A 19,019-nucleotide genomic window follows, 5' to 3' on the forward strand; every position below is an offset into this window, starting at 1 on the left:
AGAAAATATGGGGAAGACGGGGGGGAAAAATAGGATTTGGGGGATGGGGGGGACATATTCTTTAAGAGACATGGAATTATACTTTTGAGTCACTTAAAGAACTGGGTCAAAACACAATAGGAATACATAAAGTATTTCCCTTTAGGGATTTGTGTAAGATTCAAAAGTATATCATCTGCTACCAAAAATCATAAGCTTCTATGAGTGTATAAAAACACTCATAGACCTATTCTCACCATCCCTAGGAGTGAATACATTTGTAAAAGGCTTTTGCACACTGCTAAAGGTTGTTGTGAGGAAGCTTTTAAGTACCTTTGGATCCCCCTCAAAATACATAACATTCTATAGAGGAGCAGGGTATTGAGATTTAGGGTTTGTGGGTGTGTCCTTGCCACATCCCTTGTGAACACTTCAGTATGCATGATAGATGTATGTAGAGACTTAAAAAGGCTAGAAGATGACAAATAATGCTCTCCACATGGGCGGAATTTCATTTATTTGCCTTCATGGAGACTATGGCAAATAACATGGATGCGTAACATTCTTCATGACTGTCCAGCAAGGTTAGCATTAGGATTAGCACCTCTTGATAATTTATAATCTTTGAGAAAAGACGTGTTCTGAAAAGTTCTGGCATACTTTGGCTTCCTCATCAAAATGCTTAAATTCTTTTGCTTCAAAACATGACCAATGATAAGACATTTCTGTAAAAGATGGCTGGATTATTAGGTGCACTCTCTCTCTCTCTCTCAAATCCATTCTCTTAAAACTTGAAATAAGTTTTATTTTGAAAATTTAGAAAACATACATAAAAATAGTTTTAAAAGGTTAAGGTGCAGGTACATGTTATTTACATCCAGTTTTTAAAACTCTCATTAGAAGCATTAGAACTTTTTTTTAAATCCATTTATAACCAATAGCCTAACTAAAGATTAACCCAAACCCAAAATTTTCAATCATTTCTTAAATGAATCATACTTCAAATATTAGTACGTCCTTTTATATTTGACAGATACCACAAAGATCATAAGCTTATTGATTTTATAAAATGCTCCCAAATCCAAAAACACTTAATGCTAAGCAAGTTTCCTCAGAAGTAAACTCCATTGGAGTTCACTGGAAGTTCTTTCAAAATAATTGAGATAGGACTTCAACCAAGAACTGTTGGGTGATCCCAATGAAGCAAATTTAGGCATAATCTAAGTTTCATTATTCCCAATGGAATGTAAGCATGACTAACATGAGTGGTTAACATTCCAGTGGTTCATTAATGAGCCCAAACAATGGTTCCCTACAATGCTACCTAACCTTTAGTGTGAATGAACCTTGCAGGACAGTTTTAGCACTAAATAAATGTTACAGCTGAAATAGCAGCAGCAATTTTAGTTCAGCAATACTCCAGAAAGAGCTTTCTTAGCCTTCCTGTTCCATGTGCATTAACTGCAAAAGGATACTAGTTTTATCCTCAATAAGCTAACCTAAGGTAACTCATCTTCCTATGTTGTCATTTGCGATTGGAATATAAAAATTGAATATAATGTAAGAAATATATATAGAATTGTCTGTTGTTATATCAGGGTATCCTAAATTCTGCATTAAGGGGAGCTGAATTCTATAACCTGCAAAATTACTTTTTTAAATGGCAATTCTGTGCATATTTATTTTCCCCCATGTATACTGCAGTATCTTTCTTTAGTTTATCCTAGAACTAAGAATTATACAGCTGATTGAAGCCCAACTCTATCTATGGGCAAGCCGGGTCAGTTCCAATCAATGGTGATTTTGAAATGCTACTTCAGCATTGCTTGTGAATGTTTTGAGCCCACTTCTAACTATAAGGAGAAGTGAATGTGTGTCTTTAAGAGGGAGCAGAGTGTGTCAGAACATTGTATATCATGTTGCATGATGGCACCAATTAGTTGTGCGTCCCCAAATGCCCAAAGTATATTGCAGTTATCCCAATTTTTCCTTTTCCAGTTTCAGTGTCTTGGTTGGAACCAACGTTTGGTCACGCTATATCTCAGTTTTGTGAGCTAGCCCTTAGTTCTGAAACAGATGAGTGCTACTGGCTTGACACTGCATCAGTGCAGTGATTCTTGTGTCCATGTTCCACTTATCCAAAGGGCTATAGTGTAATAACAAAATGTCCTAGTTCTTATATGACTGCTCTGTATGTGACTGCACATCTTGCTTCAACAGTCTTTAACCCTGCTGTGTACTAGACTGTTCACAGAAACCCTCATTTAATACTTGTTCCTTCCCCCAAGAACTGCAGGTTTGGGATTGGGGAGCAGGATCTTTAACACATTCCATTTTTAACAAACCAAAATTCTCAGATTCCTTGGATACAGGCCAGTGGTGGAGAGGGGACCATACTGGTTGAAGCAGTGTGAAAGTAATGTTGATGTTGTATATATACAGTTTCGGAGGCAGTGTAGATCATTTGATGTTAATTTTCTGTACCCACTGTAGGATCTAGTTAGAGCTGCCCCAAAAGTTTTGCTACCATGGGCAAACAATAAGAAGATGTTACTCTCCCTATTTCATATACAGATGCTGATTGGATTTCAGTATTGGTGGTGAGATAACACCCTACACCAGACCTGTAGGCAGCAGGTAAGGCTGTATGAATTACACTGCTCTGGCCTCAAATTGACACACTCAGGAAGAAGGGTTGGGACTGCCACTGCTGGCCCTCAACAACTGCTAATATGAGGCATTGCTTCCCTCTGCCTAATGATGGGGCTGGCTGAATATCTGGTGGCACTGCTTTTTCAAGTTTGTTTCTTCTTGTTCAAAAGCAAAAACTATCCCTAAGCCAGTGTTTCTGTTTTCAGCTGATTGAGAATAATACTACTGAGCTATGCCTCTTCATCCAGAACAGTACCAGGTTTGGTTTAAACTGTTTAAAAAGTGTAGTAAAATGGTTCCTTTTCCACAAAAAGTGCAAATGACTAGTAAAAGTGTAAAGTCACCCTTATAAATCAAATTGACTAGATTAGATTAATAGCTGTTTCTGAACTAGTAAACCTTGCCGCACAATACAGTAATCTGAACTAAAGAATTAAATAAATTCAGTGCAATAATCTGATTTTAAGGACTGGGGGAAACAGTGCACAAGATTTCATTCCCTCCAGCCATTATCTCTTCTTCTGTACTATATTTGTGTTACTTTCAACTATTGGATAGGAGCAAATACATGTTGAAGTGGAGGAGAGAGAATGGCATTATAGAAATAATTGTTGGAAATTGACCCAGGTGATGATGAATTGATGAGCAGCAAAATAGTCATTTCAGCACTGAAGCAGTGATAGTAGAGACTGGCAACTCGAAGGACAGATATTTTGACTTTAGCAAGTAGAATGCCGCACCACTGAATTATAACTGGGAGGCGAGAGATCCTGTACTTGTTTCTCTTCCCACATTATTCTGCTACAAGTAACTGGTTGCATCATATCAGTGGTATGACCAAAACTGAAATTGTAGACATTTGGCTTGGCTGTGTCAGAAAAGACAGGTTCCTTGCTTCTGCTTCCAGGGTAGAAGCTGTAAGTAAAAGCAGTTTCTTTTTAGCTGGGAGGCAAAGGTATACAACAGGTTGTTTGCTATTATTTTGCTATTTACTCTTTAAAACATAATTGTATAACTAATGTGAAATAAAAGTAGCTTTGAAGAGCTAGTGTTCCAATTACTATCAGTAAAATTAAATACTTAACATGTATAGAGAGTAAGGAAGATGACCTTGATAGAGTTAAACAGGAGATGTTGCCTAGGCAGAAAGGGCTGAAACATTCAGAAGTGGCTCAGACAGATACCTCCCTAATTCAGTAAACTATAAGGAGGAGGAGCGGGTACAGCACAATCAGACTTGCAGGATTCCCTTATTATCTCAGTCTCAATAAAAGTAGTTTTAGTCTTCTTGCGAAACTTCAAGGGAGAAATCAATTGAAATCATATTTCCTCCTGCAACCTGCTCAGGTGGAATAATTGTGAACTGAAGTTTACGTGGGATGTGTCAGCCTTTCAAGGTAGGCAATATCAAGAAACAGGCACATCAGAAATTCCAGAAATGCTCTTTTAGAATAGCAGGATCTTGAAAACCTATCAGTTTTTCTCTGGCCCATCTTAAACAACATCATGGCAGGTTTATTTTAAGTTTCTTTCTCATACTTTCCTCTTTCCAGAACTGAATAATCTTTACTGAAAGCTGCCCACCCCTTTTAAGCACATACATCTTTGATTATGTGTATCAAGGTTTAAAGAACTGCAAGGCAGTTGAAGAAAAAAATGAACAATGACTTTTGAAAATGCTGATTTCAGCTCATTGCTCCCTCTGGTCACAATTTGGAGTTCTATAGTAGTCACTTCTTAAATATAAATATCTTACAAAACACAACTGCAAACAAATTGTTTACAAATCTATACAGTACTAAAATGTTCGTGTCTGTAACCTTTAACTGGGTAAAACAGTGTGTCATAGAGCAACAATTTTTGAATCAACGTACCTCAAATGGGCTAACTGACAGGATGCATCCAAAATTCAGGACCCATGACTCCAATGGGATTAAAATTTGGGAAATTTATGGCCACTTCAGCACTGCTGCACTGCCATGGCACCACAATTAGCCCAGGTCACGTGATCATCATGGCTGTATCCCCATCTTTCCCACCTGCCTCTGGCCCCTGTGCCTAACTGGCTGGCAACAAGGCCTGATGGGCGAGTGGCGATTGGCTGCTTTGGAAGCAAGGCCAAAATTTTAAATCTCTTAATGGCGGTTGGCGTTGAGGGAAGAATGAGGGAGTGATTTGGATGCCTGCTGGTGAGGTAGGGGTGGCTGGGAGGCATTAGTGGTCAATGGGTGAGCCCTCTTCCTCCCTTGAGGCAGGGGGCCCTTGAGGGCACACTAGAATGAGGAGCGGGGGTGCAGTTTTCCTCATGGTCTGTGGCTCCCTTTGTTCCATTTCCCCCCAGCAAAGTGGCAGGCGGTTTTGCAAGTCAGCTGAGGAGGAGGAGGAGGCTTCACCAGGGCTCTCCTGGGGGCCATGAGGAGAGGGCAAATGGCACAAGCCTATATTATATGTTGAAAGAGGGAGGGAGGGAGGGAGGAAGGAAGGAAGATTTCTGATGCTTTCTGCCAGCTTTCCACAAACAAAGTCAATGGGGAAGCTGGCAGCAAGTTGAAAGTTGCTCCTGCTCCCACTGCTTTTTTGCCTGCCCATGATCATTCTGTTTAGGTAAGGAAATATCTCTGAAACTACAACCCAAAAGGTCATGGGTTGTCTAGTAATAACTAAAATTTACTTTACTTACAAAAATATATGGCAGGAACGAGGGAAAAATTGAACTAATAATTTTTAAGCAAACATTTGTGCTTGGGAAGGCCCCTTTGAAATTGCCTTTGAAGTTGATCACTACCACCACCACAGCTGGTAAGTCACCTTGTCCCTTTCACCTGCTCTCAAAGGGGGATTCTTTGAAGAGTTAGAAAGGAATACACCAGGTTGTTTGCGATTACGTTTTCAGGCAAAGGAGGTTGTTATTTTGTTAGATGTAGATGATAATGATGTTTCTGCTAGCAAAGAGATCCTTATAGGACCCAAACTGAAAGGCTGCCTACCTGACCCTCTTTAATTTCTGTCCTGTTTTATTTCCCTCGGTAATACTGAGTCTCTGCTCTTGCAACCTACTCATCCAGAACCTTGCATGCTGTGGTTTTCCAGTTATCTTTGTTCTTGCCTATATCTCCTTGACCACCCTCTGAAATGGCAACAATTGGGATTGACCCTCCAACAATGCACCATCAGCTGCATTTTTTAGCATTATCCATCAACATGGTGGAGCCCTTGCTGATGGAAGCAGGAGGCAATTTGCCTAGGAACATGCTCTTTTTAAGATCTTTAACTTTTGCACTACCCTGCTGAGTAGAAGGCAGTTGTCACATTCCCATGTAGCCTTGAAATTTGCATATAAAACCAAAGAGGTGGTTTAGCTGGCCATCTCATTACTGTTATCGTGGCATATGATGGTTGGATAAGATGCTGTAAATCATTAGCATGGATCCTGTTGTTAAAGGCCAGGTGAAATCAGGCCTTTAGCCTGTGCCCTTCTTATTGTGTGCATATAATGCTGCGTTGCACACTTGGAGCAAGCATCTAAATATGGTCAAGAGTACCCTATGGCCTTTCCCTCACAACTGAGTTAGTGCTAACCACCTATCCTTGAGTCAACCCATTAGTATCAAAAAATAGTATCAAAAATAGGAAGGGTGGGCCTGGCATAAGACTTGCTGTTCCCATTGCCTTTTCTTTCTTGGTTGCATCTGTTTGAAATCACTGTCATATGGTATTGACCTGATCGGTGAGTGTGCCACTCTTGATGTAACAAGGTGATTAGTTTGCTTCTTTGGCTTTGCTGTTTTCACTTTATCAATCATTTGGGAAAGCATCCATCAAGCAGGGCACTGCAGCAGGAATGGGCAGATCTAATATCAGAACTTTGCCCAAGCTACTTTAGGCTGGTTTCCCCACCCCTCTTCCCTTTGGGCATCACCAAAATAAGGTGAAATAAAGAAATGTGGGAAGACACTATGGCAGAAATAGCTTCAGGGGAAAAGAGCATCACTAGATTCTGTAGAGATGGATAATCACCCAGCAGCTACTCAGTTTCAAGCAAGAATCTTAACTTCTCAGCAGAGAGAGGGAAGTGATTGAAACTAACAGATATAAGGAAGCCAGCATCTAAGTAACAAAAGCCCAGTTTAGCCCTCACAGTATTTTATGGACAGTGCAATGGGGAAAAGTGGGGCTGGCACTGAAAGATACATTTCAGAATATTTTAAAGCAAAATAGTGCGAAACCACCTCATCTTCAAATAAAATAGTGGAGCTCTCCTCTGTCTTGTTGGAAGCCTGGAGAGAAATTAGTATCAAAAATAGGAAAGGCAGGGAGTCAAAATTTTTAATGGTGGCCATAATCATGCAATCGAAGCCCCACCCCCTTTGATGGGGCTTCAGTTGCATGCTTGTAGTTGCCATCTTGACTCTTTTGACTGCCCCTGCAGACTCCCCTGGTTGCATGGTTCTGTAATGAACCTTCACTGTTGACCTGCTGCTACACCAAATTGCAACTTTAAAATATTACATTTGTTTGTTTAATTAACTTTGCTGCTTTCATTCACTGGGTTTATTTTATTATATTATTTTGCTTTTTGTTCTATCATATTGTGATATATTTTCATAGATCTATTTATTGTCCTAGGTCAACAGGTAAGCTTAAAATATTTTTAATAAATGAAAGAAATAAAATAAATACCCCCAAAAGGTTTGCTTTGGTCTGATGCCGGTCCATGTAAAACGTTTTAGATCTTTCAAAGGCAGCACCATTCGTCCCTCAGCTTGATAATTCTGAAAGAGAATATGGTTCTGATTATGAAGCTTTGGACTTTATAACATTGCCAACAGCAAATCTATCCATAGTAGAAGATATAAGCAAAGTTCTTTGAATTTAGATTTCAAGAAAAGCTTTATGATCCCCTAAAATCTTTCTGGGCTGCTGTGAAAATCTGAGCCACAGGGGAGAAAAAAAAATTTTTTTTCTTATCCGCATCACAATCAGTATCTTTTCCAGAAACTCCTTTAAACAAATTATATATAGGGATTTGTGATGAGAGTGGTGATAGTGATGGCTGTGGTCCAGCCACAGTGGAGAGTGGAGAAAGGGGAAGGAGGCGGGGAGAGAGAGAGATTGAAACTCTCTTCTTTTTCTGGCATGCTGGTATTCCAGCTTGGAAACCCTTTTGATGGACAGATTTTCCGAGGAGTTACAGCAAGTCCTGGTTTTCCCAAATCTTTCTTTTCTTATCGCTGCTTAAGTAGTGTCACTACTGCTCCTATTTAAATAGGGGTAGAGCAGGATTGGAGGTTTGAGGGCTAGCAATTATATGTTTGGGGGATCAAGGTGAGATCAACCATTTCCCATTCCCAATCCAACTCAAGTTATGATGAACCTGTCTGTCTGTCTGCTTTTAGCTCCTGGGTGAGATAAACATTAAATGAATAATGTGGTACCCAGTACATTGTCAGTGGGGCAGGCAAGCTGATGCCCCTCCAAACAGTGTTAGACTATAACTCTCACAGTTTGTTGTGATTGGCTATGTTGGTTGGTCTAATCAGGAGGCCAATCTGCCTATCTCAGCGGTAATATGACCTTCAAAGGGAGGTTATATCTCTAGTGGTAAGTAGTCATGCCACACCCCTCCATTGAATATGCACTCTTTTATCATTTTGCTAATTGACAAGAAATAAACCATCCCTGATATTTATGCTACATATTTCAAGAAATTAATATAATTGTATAGGTAGTCCTTGGGTTACAACCACTCATTTAGCAACCATTCAAAGTTTTGATGGCATTGAATGAGGAGGACTTACAACATTGTAGCAACCCACAGTCACATGATCGTGATTTCTGATATTCCCTGCCAGCTTCCCACAAACAAAGTCAATGGGGAAGTCGGCAGGAGGTCACGTCCCTCCCACGCCTTTTTTGCCTGCCTAGGCTCCATAGTGCCTACCCATGGCACGCACACCCCACCTGTGGCTCTCACCCCAGCTCTCATCTGCAGGCCTGCTTGCCTGGAACTCCCACCTCTTCTCGCTTAACAACCCATGTGGTCCTGGGGTTATGACAGCAACCAGGACTGCCAGGATTGCCATCACTAAGCAATGCTTTAATGATGTACTTTATGACCACATCGCTTAGTGATGGAAATTTCGGTCCCAACCGTCATCGTAATCCGAGGACTACCTATATGAATTTCCTCTTTCACACAACAACTGACTGTTCCTACAAAATGTCTGTTCTCGAGGAAACTGATCACAAAGTATCATCATTCCTTTGTTTTCAGTTCACAATCTAGGACTGAATCCAAAAGAACAACTGTTGTGCCATGTATTTTAGGAGTTACTTACATCAGGCTGAAATTTGTCCTTAGGTGAAAGTTCTTCAAAAGTCTTGACCCTCTGGAATGGTTTCATCTTGAAAGCATGAACATATTTTCTTAGAAAGTTAGCAGAGAAAAAAGCTTATTGGGATAATACCAAAGCAAAACATAGTTATATAGTAGCTACTTGTGAATATTCGATCATGGATGATAGCATGAGTATACTACTGATACTTTTCACTAATGATAAAAAGAATTCTCACAATTACATTTGATACAGAGAATATCTAAGATTTTACCAGTCCTGCATATTTACTATTTTTATATGGCATTTATTTCCAGCTCACCTGTAATCCATCTAAAAACAATGCAGGCCTAATTCCCAGCTGAAGCACTGGAGCTGCACAAAGTTAGGGGATGGGCTGTTTTACCATTGGTAGAATTTCCCAGCTCCTGGGCTCTGCCTGCTCTCTGCAGAGGTTCAGCCACAGAATCATCATGCTGAAATGCTATAATTTCACAATGTTTTAGATGCCATGCTTTAGTGATTGCAGTGAACCTGACAAATTACTAAATACGTTTTTATGTTCTCCTATTGGATGCCTAGAAGTTACACTGGTTGGCTCATGGGGGATTATCAGCTACTTTAAAGGCACCATGGATCAATTTTAAAACATTCCTGAGGATTTGAGGAATGAAATTGGTGGTAGTGTGGAAATGACCTCTATCACTGGGCTTGATAGCTAAAAATTAACTTCCAGAGCTTAATCGGAGCTGGGAGCCACAGTAAAGAGCCACAGCCGTTCAAGGTAGATCAGACTAGGAATCTTGCATCAGTAAGGTCAAGACTGCTTTTATTATAAAGCTATAGTAACTGAATCTTGCAAATCAGAAGGAGCTCCCCCCCCCCTTTTTTTCTTCATGAGAACTAGGGAGGGACTTGCCTGAGACGTTTTCTCAGATTACAGTTCTGCCCTGGACTCAAGTCCCTTTCATTTGACTGTTGTCTTGGTAGCAGCTCTTCCTCCTGTCCCTCAAGGCCATTCCCTCTTTCCACTACAATTATGCTCAGTTCATGTCTTGTTTGCAAGCTTCCCAGATGCATCCATGAGGGAAAAGGATTTATTTATGTATTTGATTTATGGTTAAAAACCAAAAGGATGTTTTGTTCTGATCCATCAAAGCTCTTCTTAAAATGGGCAACAAACTGTATTTTTCTAGATCCAGAAAAAAAACCACACTGATATTCATCTATTCTTTATATGTAAAATATCCTCGCATTTCATCTTACCCCAAATTTTCAGCACTTGCATTAGTCAAGGCTAGTACTGAATTGTTTTTTCTCTCATGAAGTTTAGGGGAACTTGGAGAGCAATGGTCAGACTCAGTATCCTCTGGTAATAGAGTATTCAAAGGTATATAATCTTTGCCATCCTATGCAGACAGAAGGAAAATATGGTGAAGGAAACCTAATTATTATATACGCAATGCAGAATACACCTATACTACAAACAAGATATAGGTTTTAAAATTTCTCTACATATTTTGATACAGTTTGATTTATCCCACAGTTAAGCTGAAATATTACAGTATAAGCTAGTTTAGCTCCCTTACCTTAATATTAACACATTCAGAATCGTCCTATGGCACAATCAACATGGAGTTGATGCATTTCTGAAAGCACTGGTGGATGATATGCTTTTTAAAAATGTTTCATAGGATAGAACTTCCCCTGATATTATATTTTTCTAAACTCAGGGTTAAAATGTATGAAAAAAGAGTCTTTAAATATGCCATCTGCCACTTGAACTCTGAAATGGTAAAACTCCATCAGAGCCACACCCGATGCATTGAATGTGGAGCTCAAAGGTGAATGAAATGGCTAAACATGCAATTGAATCTTATGGGCAAAGCAAACAGCTTATCTCTGGAAAAGATCATGGCACCAACCTCCATGAGGCTTGAGTCTACCCCAACTTTTGCCATGCAGATTTTTTGCATGCTGCTATACTGGCACTGAGTCCTACTTCTAGGAGAGGAAAAAGTATGAAGAAAGCCAGTCTGTCTTCCACTGAACCATATCTAATTCAAAGGAAAAGCTATACAAAACACATCACAATTTTCTACTTACCTGTTGTACATTAGCCTGAAGTAGGTCCCCTAATATTTCCACCAGCTCTGAGAACCGTGGCCTTTCATTTGGATCTCCTTGCCAACAGCTCAGCATAATCTGGTATCTGCCAAAAACAAAAACCAAAAAATACACACAAAAAAATGAAAAAGTGCATCACAAGTTTTAATTTTGCAGTGGCTTATCTCAGTACATTTGTATTCAATTTCAGTTCTTGGAGCCGCTTTTAACCCACATCCTCCTATATGAGCTCCATTTTAATTGTTTAGACACATGGCCATCTTTCCCTTTTCTGTTTTAATATCTTTAAAGCCAAGCCAAACAACCTTCTGGCATCAGATTGAGGAAGGCAAAGTTAAGCAATACAGATTTAAATTATATAGTTTAGGGAGCAATCCTATAGTCTTTGAAATAGGTTTGATTGATTATGTATCACATCGATATTGACTCTTAGTGACTGCATAGGTAGACTTTCTCCAGGATGATTGTCTCCATCTTGGTTCTTTCAGTTCTCCAGTGGTGCACTCATTGCCATTGTAATTTAGTCCATCTACCTTGCTGCTGGTCATTATCTTCTTCTGTTTTCTTCCACCTTTCCCAGCATTAGTGCCTTCTCCAGAGAGCTAGGTCTTTGCATAATATGCAAAAGTATGATAATTTGAGCCTGTCTATTTGTACCTTGAGTGAGAATTCTCAATTAATTTGTTTGAAGAGCCATTTGTTTATTTTCTTGATTTTCCATGATATTCTTTGGAGTTTTCTCCACCAAAGTTCAAAGGCATCAATGCTTTTGAGGCTATTAAATTAGCTGGAATAGTTGGATTTCTCCCTCTATAACTATTCAGTTGCAAAGGGGAAATTGATTATGTGCCATCCACTAGGTGTTGACTATTAGTTACCACATAAATAGATTTGCCTTTGCCATTGTTACTAAAAGAAAGGGGAAATACAACCTTGAATCTTCCAGCCTCCTAAGCCCCTCTGCCACATTCTCAAATTGTTCCTCCCCAAAAGGACCATTAATTGCAATAGAAAACACAACCAAATCAGAACAAAACCACAATGAACAGGAAATGTTCCTATTGCTGCCCTGCTGATTTCCATCTAATGGGGTTTGTGGCTTTGGGTTGTGTTCTGATAAGAGCTGAGGAATTGCTGGTTATTTAATTATTTTTCTGAGATTTAAATTCTGCATAGAAATATGACAAGAATATATGTTAACAAATACGCAGTGTAAGATTGAAGGGTTTCAGCTGAACATTCCTTTTTTAAAATTAGCTTCTTTGCTACATGCGAACAACCAAGGCATTTTTATGTAAGCCCCATGGCTTAATTGTCCACTTGTCTGAGGTATTTGCTTTGATAGCAAAATTCTCCTTCCAAATGTCCCCTTTTTATCCTCACAATATGTGTGTGGATTTGCTTAGGTTGAGATAGATGACTATGCAGAGACTTTAACATCTGAAAGCCTTTCCTCACTAGGGATGTATAGCATAACTCGACCTTTGCTATAACAAAATATCCTGTCTTGCTAGGATAGAAATATAATATCCTGACTCTTATTGTTATCTTGGCTGGCTAAAAAAACAATATAATATTTTGAAGATACTAATGAATAGCCAAAAGCATACAGGCACCTCAGGTACCTACCAATGACTGATCAAAGCAGTCCACAAAAGAAGTGTGAGCTGAAAAATGCTTACATACTTTGGCTCTGGGATGGCTTCAGGAGGAAAAATGGATTTTTGTTGTTATGATTCCATAAAGCTGTTTAAAGTATGGGATGGGAACAAAATAAGGGCAGGGTATAGTTAGGAACATTGGGGTTCCCAAGACATTCTGTTGCCAATGTAAATTGCAAGCAAGCAAGGAAGGAAGGACCTTAATGGGAATCTGCATTTTGCCTACCGCATCGTTTTTCAATACTATAACTATCTAAAAGCTTTCCTAACTTAGTGAAAGCCCTCCAAGTACTGGCTATGCTTCTGTTCATATCAGCGTTTCATGTGCTTCAAATTTATCAAGTCTCTGCACTGGTTTTCAAGCCAAACATCAGCAGTGACTTCAAATTCTGTATCTCAGCCTCTGATAATTTCTGATCTCTTCCTTGAATTTCTATCATTCTTTTAGCATACACACACACATTCACCAGAGCCAGACAGAAAAGTGAACTCCATAGTTTTGCCATTGGAGAGCTTTCCATAAATTTTATAATGTATTTGCATTGGCTGAACACCCTTGGAATTTAGAACATAAAGGAACAAGATGCTGGCAGAGTTATTCTGTTGCACATGTTCATTGTTGGATATCTATTGAGAATCCCATCTGTCCCTTAAGCAGACTCCAGTAGAGCTATAAAAATCATATTAAAATATTTGGCCAAAGCCTGATGGGGTTCCCATAGTTGTTTGGGGAAATTATATGATAAACAGTGAATGAGTGGTTGTTTCAGAGCTAGGTTCTATTGGGTATGTTGTTTGTTATCATGATTGGTCTCAGCAAATTGAAGAGCTTTTTTTTAAAATGTCCCCAGTTATGACAGCTTTAGAGTTATAACTGACTCCAGGGATATAGAAAAATATGTAAAATACATAAGAAACATGGAGGTCCAATCAATCCTCAAGAGAAGAACATGTGCTTTACATTTGAGATACTAGCATTATTCTACAAGCTCAGTCTCAGAATCAAAGTTTAAACATGCAAAGGAAGAGTTACAATCTCCAGGCTACTCCCATCAAAACTCAAACATCCCAGCTCCCTCTAATCTCTTTCCACTCAATATTGTTCCCTTCCATTCTCTCTTCCTGTCCCCAAATATTCAGACTTTCCCATTTTTCTCTCTCTCATTTGCAGAAGAGGCAAAAGGAGATTATCCTCCCTTCCCCCATTTTATTTTTAAAGCTGAAATGGAATATTTTAATTTATCAGAATCCAAGAAAATGCTTAGGAGGGAATGGGTTTTGGAAGGAAGGGATTTCTGCATAGTGGTTTCTGCATAGTGGTTTCGATGTAAGCACTTTCTCTGCTCAATACGTCTCTGGACTAACTAGGAAGAAGACTCATTAAGACTCTGCTCAATACTTCTTTTCACTAACTAGGAAGAAGACTCATTAACATAATGGGCATATTCACTTTGTCTTAATTCTCAGCTCACTGCGGATGGGGACTCTGCAGATTCATTTGGTTGATTTGGTTTAGAAATGATGTTTCCTCTTTTCTCCCAATACAATTCTTACTGTATGAACTAACTGATGGATGATCCTAGGTATGATATAGAATGTAGAAGCTGGAGGCAGGGCAATTTATAAGCATTGTTTCTGGGCATAACTCTGCTCTATCGTGGCCCCTTCTAAAGCACCAGGATGTTGGATATTTTTTATGTGCATCTTAGGACCAAGGATGCATACCACAAATCATAAGAGCATACCGTACATTTCTGGGGTTGCAAAATCCGGAGCTTTCATGCGTATGCCTTCTTTTAACTTTCTGAAGAAGGCCTCATCTATTTGTATGCCAGGATATGGGGATGCACCTAAAAAGAAAGAATTAAAAATGGAATCTTTAGAGTTAAGTACACGGCTGTTAACATTACTGTTTTTAATGTATGAACATTTCATAACATAGGCATACTATTAAAGAATGAGTGACTTTGATGCAAAAGCACTTTTTAATGTGACAAGTTACACACAACCAATCCTGGATAGAACATACACCGCTCTTTTATCACACTTTCACTACCCATTTGGTTATTGTTGTCTATTTTCACATCAGTAAACCAGGTTCCTTCAGCTTTGTATGCTGTATTGCACCCTTCCCCAACCTGGTGTCCTCCAAGTAGATTGGATATGCTGAGAAGTATAGTCTAACACAGCCAGATAGCATTATGATTTCCATCTCTCCCTAAGTTTGATATTCATCCGGCCATCTTTGCTCAGAATGCAAGGAGTTAATTCAGAGGCAAAAGGCTGCCCTAGAAACATGTACTAGATGACCAGAAGACTGTTTGTCTAAGGAACTGCAAGCATGGACCGGTTTCCTCTACTGTTGTGTCTGTCTCATCTGCCATTCTTCTTTGATGAATGAAATTGTTGCTTCCTTTGCAGGCTGGATTTTGTATCCTGCATTTTTGCTTTTTTTTTTTTTTTTTTTTAAGAATGCAGCACTCAGCATTCTCATCTTGAATGCCTTGTACTACTTCAGTCTGAGATATTTCGGTATTTGTCTGCTGTAAGTCCCATTGATCAGTACAGAAAGGAAGCAGCTGTGTGTGCCAGTGGTCCAGTATTGTGTGACCCAATGGGCTAGCAATTGTGGCTGGTTGTTATGACCTCTTCTCCCCACCACCACCACCATCCACCTATCCCGATGTGTAGAAGGATCTGTTCTCTGACACCACAATTTTGAAGAGATCAGGATTGTTAGGAAGTGGGTTGGCAGCTGCAATTGAAGAGAGCAAGAATAGTTTTTTTTTCTCTTTCTCATGTCTTGTCTTTCCGGTTATGCAGGAAAATGTTGCTAAAACATATCACAGCCCCTCTTTTTAAAAAATAAGAAATAAAAACCATTAGCTTACAACTTCTATAATGTCTTATTCAGCATGGGTTGCCAACTGGGGATAATGTGAACTGACTCCAGGTTGGCAAGAGTTATCCTGAAGCGCTGCTATCAAAAGATCTGCCTTGACATAAAGCATAGAATTTCAAAGGCTCCCATTGCCCATAGGCTGGTAAGTAATCCATGTTAACACTGTTCCTGCAAGTACCACTGGTCTGGATTTTTTGCTGATACCTTTCATTTTTTTGCTGCGTCTCTCAGCAAATATTTAATTAATTAATTTTCTGTATTGTTTTAATTGCTTGATTGTTTTTATTATTGTTAGCCACTCGGAGTCACTGGTCTGAGATGGGCAGCTATATAAATTGAATGAATGAATGAATGAATGAATGAATGAATGAATGAATGAATGAATGAATGAATATACACTGCTGTTTAAGAGACAGCCTATATATACCTACATTCAAAAACCATGGAATAGCACTGAAAGCAAATTAGGGAATTTAGGTCAGGGTTTGGATTGTTTTTCACTTGACTGTAAATCTTAAAGGATGTGAGTGATGTGATTTAATAGTAGAAGATTCCTTTCCCCAGTTTATGCTCTCCACATAGGTTAGGATAGGACTCATCTGAGAATTTGGAGATTCTGAATCCTAACTCATCTACAGGTACCAGAAAGAGAAGGGTAGTCTAAGACATTGATTTGCCATTTGAAGTTCAATGGTTACAATATCCTTGCAAATAATCTATTATAAAATCACCAGTAATTATTTTTGCTGTATTTATATTGATTAAAAAGATTCTAGTAATACACACATACAGTGTGTGTGTGTGTGTATGTGTGTGTGTGTATCTATCTATCTATCATCAAGGCTGGATTTAATTTTCCTTTATAGGTACAGTCCTCTACTGTAAGCACTTAACTGGAGACATTTATTTACCTGTTTACTGAACTCGGTGAAATTCAGCATGTATAGGATTGCAGATTAGATCTTTGCTCTTACTTTTTTTCCAAAGTCCTAAGAATGGAGTAAATTAACCTTTCAATTTTCTTACCTAAAGAAAATATTTCCCACAGTAACACTCCATATGACCAAACATCGCTTTTGGTACTATAGACTTTATCAAATATAGATTCTGGTGCCATCCATTTGAGAGGAAGGCGTGCCTGCAATAAAAGATAACCATTAATCCTGCAAGTGTTTACAGAACTAGATTTAACATTTTCTTGGACTGTAGATCACAAACATTTTTAAAATATAAGTGTGGTGCTAAATTTGTCCCTTGGCCCAGCTCCAGGGCTTTGGATCTAGTCAAGTCGTAGTGGCACCGCTGAGAATGTAGATTTAGGTAACATCTTGGAATTTCTGAGCTAACTAATGTGTCCCAAGAGAATATAATCTCACACACTGAATGGGTTCACCCAGCATACTAAATCCAGGTTAACAAAACACAATTGCTGTGTTCACATAGCATGCTGTGTCCAAACAAACTATATAATGCCTAACATAATGGTTTGGATCACATTCAATATGCTAGGCAATGGCTAAGTTCCCACAATCCACTGAACTCCAAACTCATTCTATTTTAGCCATGTCTATCATCTTGTATCCTATGAGAATTTCAGTAAGATTTATGCTATAAGGGAGCCACTGCAGTGTGACTTCTAAAATTGCTTTGTTCATGTCTGGGAACCCTGACATTGCATCAATGGAATGTTGCCAACATTAATCCTCTTGATAACTCAGGACACACATACAGGTACACTTTACAAACAGAAAATAGGTAATTCTGGATCTGGGCAGCAATACTTTGCCTTCTGCTGTGTTAGCAAGAGGGAGGCCAGAAAGTGTACCCCTTGTACCACCTTCTAAATTATAAGGATGTCTGGATATCATGCTTCCTAAACAAATATGTTATTTATACATTCCAAAGTGCAACCCCAACAACTCTAGAGCCAACAGCTTCTTGAACCAATAGGTCTCAAGGTGTGTTAGAATGCCATCAGAGCCCCAATCTGGCCCAGTGGAAAAAAGCAAATATCTGTGTTCTTTCATGCCTTAGCTCTAAGCCTTTTCAATGGCTGGTTGGGCAAGGTTAGCCAAGAAATAAATATCAACATATAAACTATTTAAAAAAGTAACAGAACTGATGAGCATTTCCGAGCATTGTTATGGAGGATGCAAACAATCACAATGTATACAACTCATCTGGATTGCTCATTTTTGCGCTAAATGAAAGTACCAGTGCTTTGAGGGGCCTTTTAACTGCAGAGAATGTAAATATTGAAAGAGCATTTTCATGAGCTGTTCAGAATGATAAACAAAGGAGCAAATACTAGGTAGCATGCCAACTTACATCATCTTTTCTCACATAATCAGGATTTTTATAAATATCTCTTGCGAGACCAAAATCACAGATCTTCACAACATTGTTTTCAGATAAAAGGATGTTTCTGGCTGCTAAATCACGATGGATGCACTATAAGAAAATAGTTGCATGATAATAATAACAATACTTTATTAAATTTATATGCCGCCTGACTCCCAGCGACTCTGGTCTCACCACAATCCTGGTATGAATATCAGCTAAGCAATTTCAGATGTTTGTTTTTGGATTCTACACACAGACTCTCACTGAGTTCAATAGGTCTTATTTCCAAATGAGTGTGCATAGATCTGCAGCCAGCTTCTGAGTAGAAATATGTCAGACTCTCCTGTATCAAGGATTATTTCTCAGGATCTCAAATTTCATATGTAATATAGAAACTTGGAATGAAATTAATTAGAACTAGTCTATTTATATAATCAGCTATGTCCAACTGCATAGATTCTTGTAGGGAGAATTTACACAAGTCATTAATTAAAGTACTAATTAAATTAATAATACAATGAAATATATATTATTTTGAACCTAAATGGATACATTTAAGGTAATTGTTTAGCACTGGTGTTAATTTATGTTTTTAATATTTAATTTTGAGTCATTTATGTTAAATTCTGTTAGCTGTCTTGAATACTGCACTGAATAGGAAAACAGGGTAAATAATAATTCAAGAAGCTAAGCTGCGGCAAAATGAAAATTTAAATCACAACTATTTTTCATTTTAGACTTGTACAATTTGGGGACTGTTATTTAACTTATTTATTTGTTCTCAACCATTTTATAAAGTTAATATATTTAGTTTGCCAAGTGCACTATGGAAGACTACTTAGATACAGACAAATTTTGTTCAGCTGGTTGAATTTAAAAACTGAAGCGAATTCTTCTTTGACTTAGAACTCGAGAAATTAAATATTTGTCTTAGACCTCTACAATTTCTGACCCATTAATTAAATCACTTCAAAGCTGCAAATAATTTATCAAGAACATATCAACTATGTATTGGTGGTT

At 38.6% G+C, this 19,019-nt stretch overlaps 1 protein-coding gene across 2 annotated transcripts in view; it reads right to left on the bottom strand.

Moving 5' to 3' along the window:
• Positions 1-469: 469 nt before the first annotated feature.
• The window catches only part of FLT1 (fms related receptor tyrosine kinase 1), a 124,365-nt gene continuing 105,815 nt past the window's right edge, over positions 470-19,019 (bottom strand). Inside the window, exons 23-30 of one of the 2 annotated variants that reach the window (XM_007426892.3) lie at positions 17,985-18,107; positions 16,683-16,794; positions 14,505-14,604; positions 11,073-11,178; positions 10,233-10,375; positions 8,970-9,057; positions 7,312-7,403; positions 470-3,546 (exon numbers count right to left, since the gene is read on the bottom strand). In XM_007426892.3, the coding sequence (XP_007426954.2) occupies positions 3,351-3,546; positions 7,312-7,403; positions 8,970-9,057; positions 10,233-10,375; positions 11,073-11,178; positions 14,505-14,604; positions 16,683-16,794; positions 17,985-18,107 (960 nt within the window). In that variant the 3' untranslated portion in view covers positions 470-3,350. The remainder of the gene's footprint in view (positions 3,547-7,311; positions 7,404-8,969; positions 9,058-10,232; positions 10,376-11,072; positions 11,179-14,504; positions 14,605-16,682; positions 16,795-17,984; positions 18,108-19,019) is intronic. The other variant, XM_088140696.1, reaches the window with a different exon arrangement.

The sequence above is a fragment of the Python bivittatus genome, unplaced genomic scaffold, assembly GCF_059951505.1.
Source record: "Python bivittatus isolate LINGU-HERP-01145 unplaced genomic scaffold, Pbiv_v1 ctg000340_np1212, whole genome shotgun sequence".
In the NCBI taxonomy this organism is placed as follows: Eukaryota; Metazoa; Chordata; class Lepidosauria; order Squamata; family Pythonidae; genus Python; species Python bivittatus.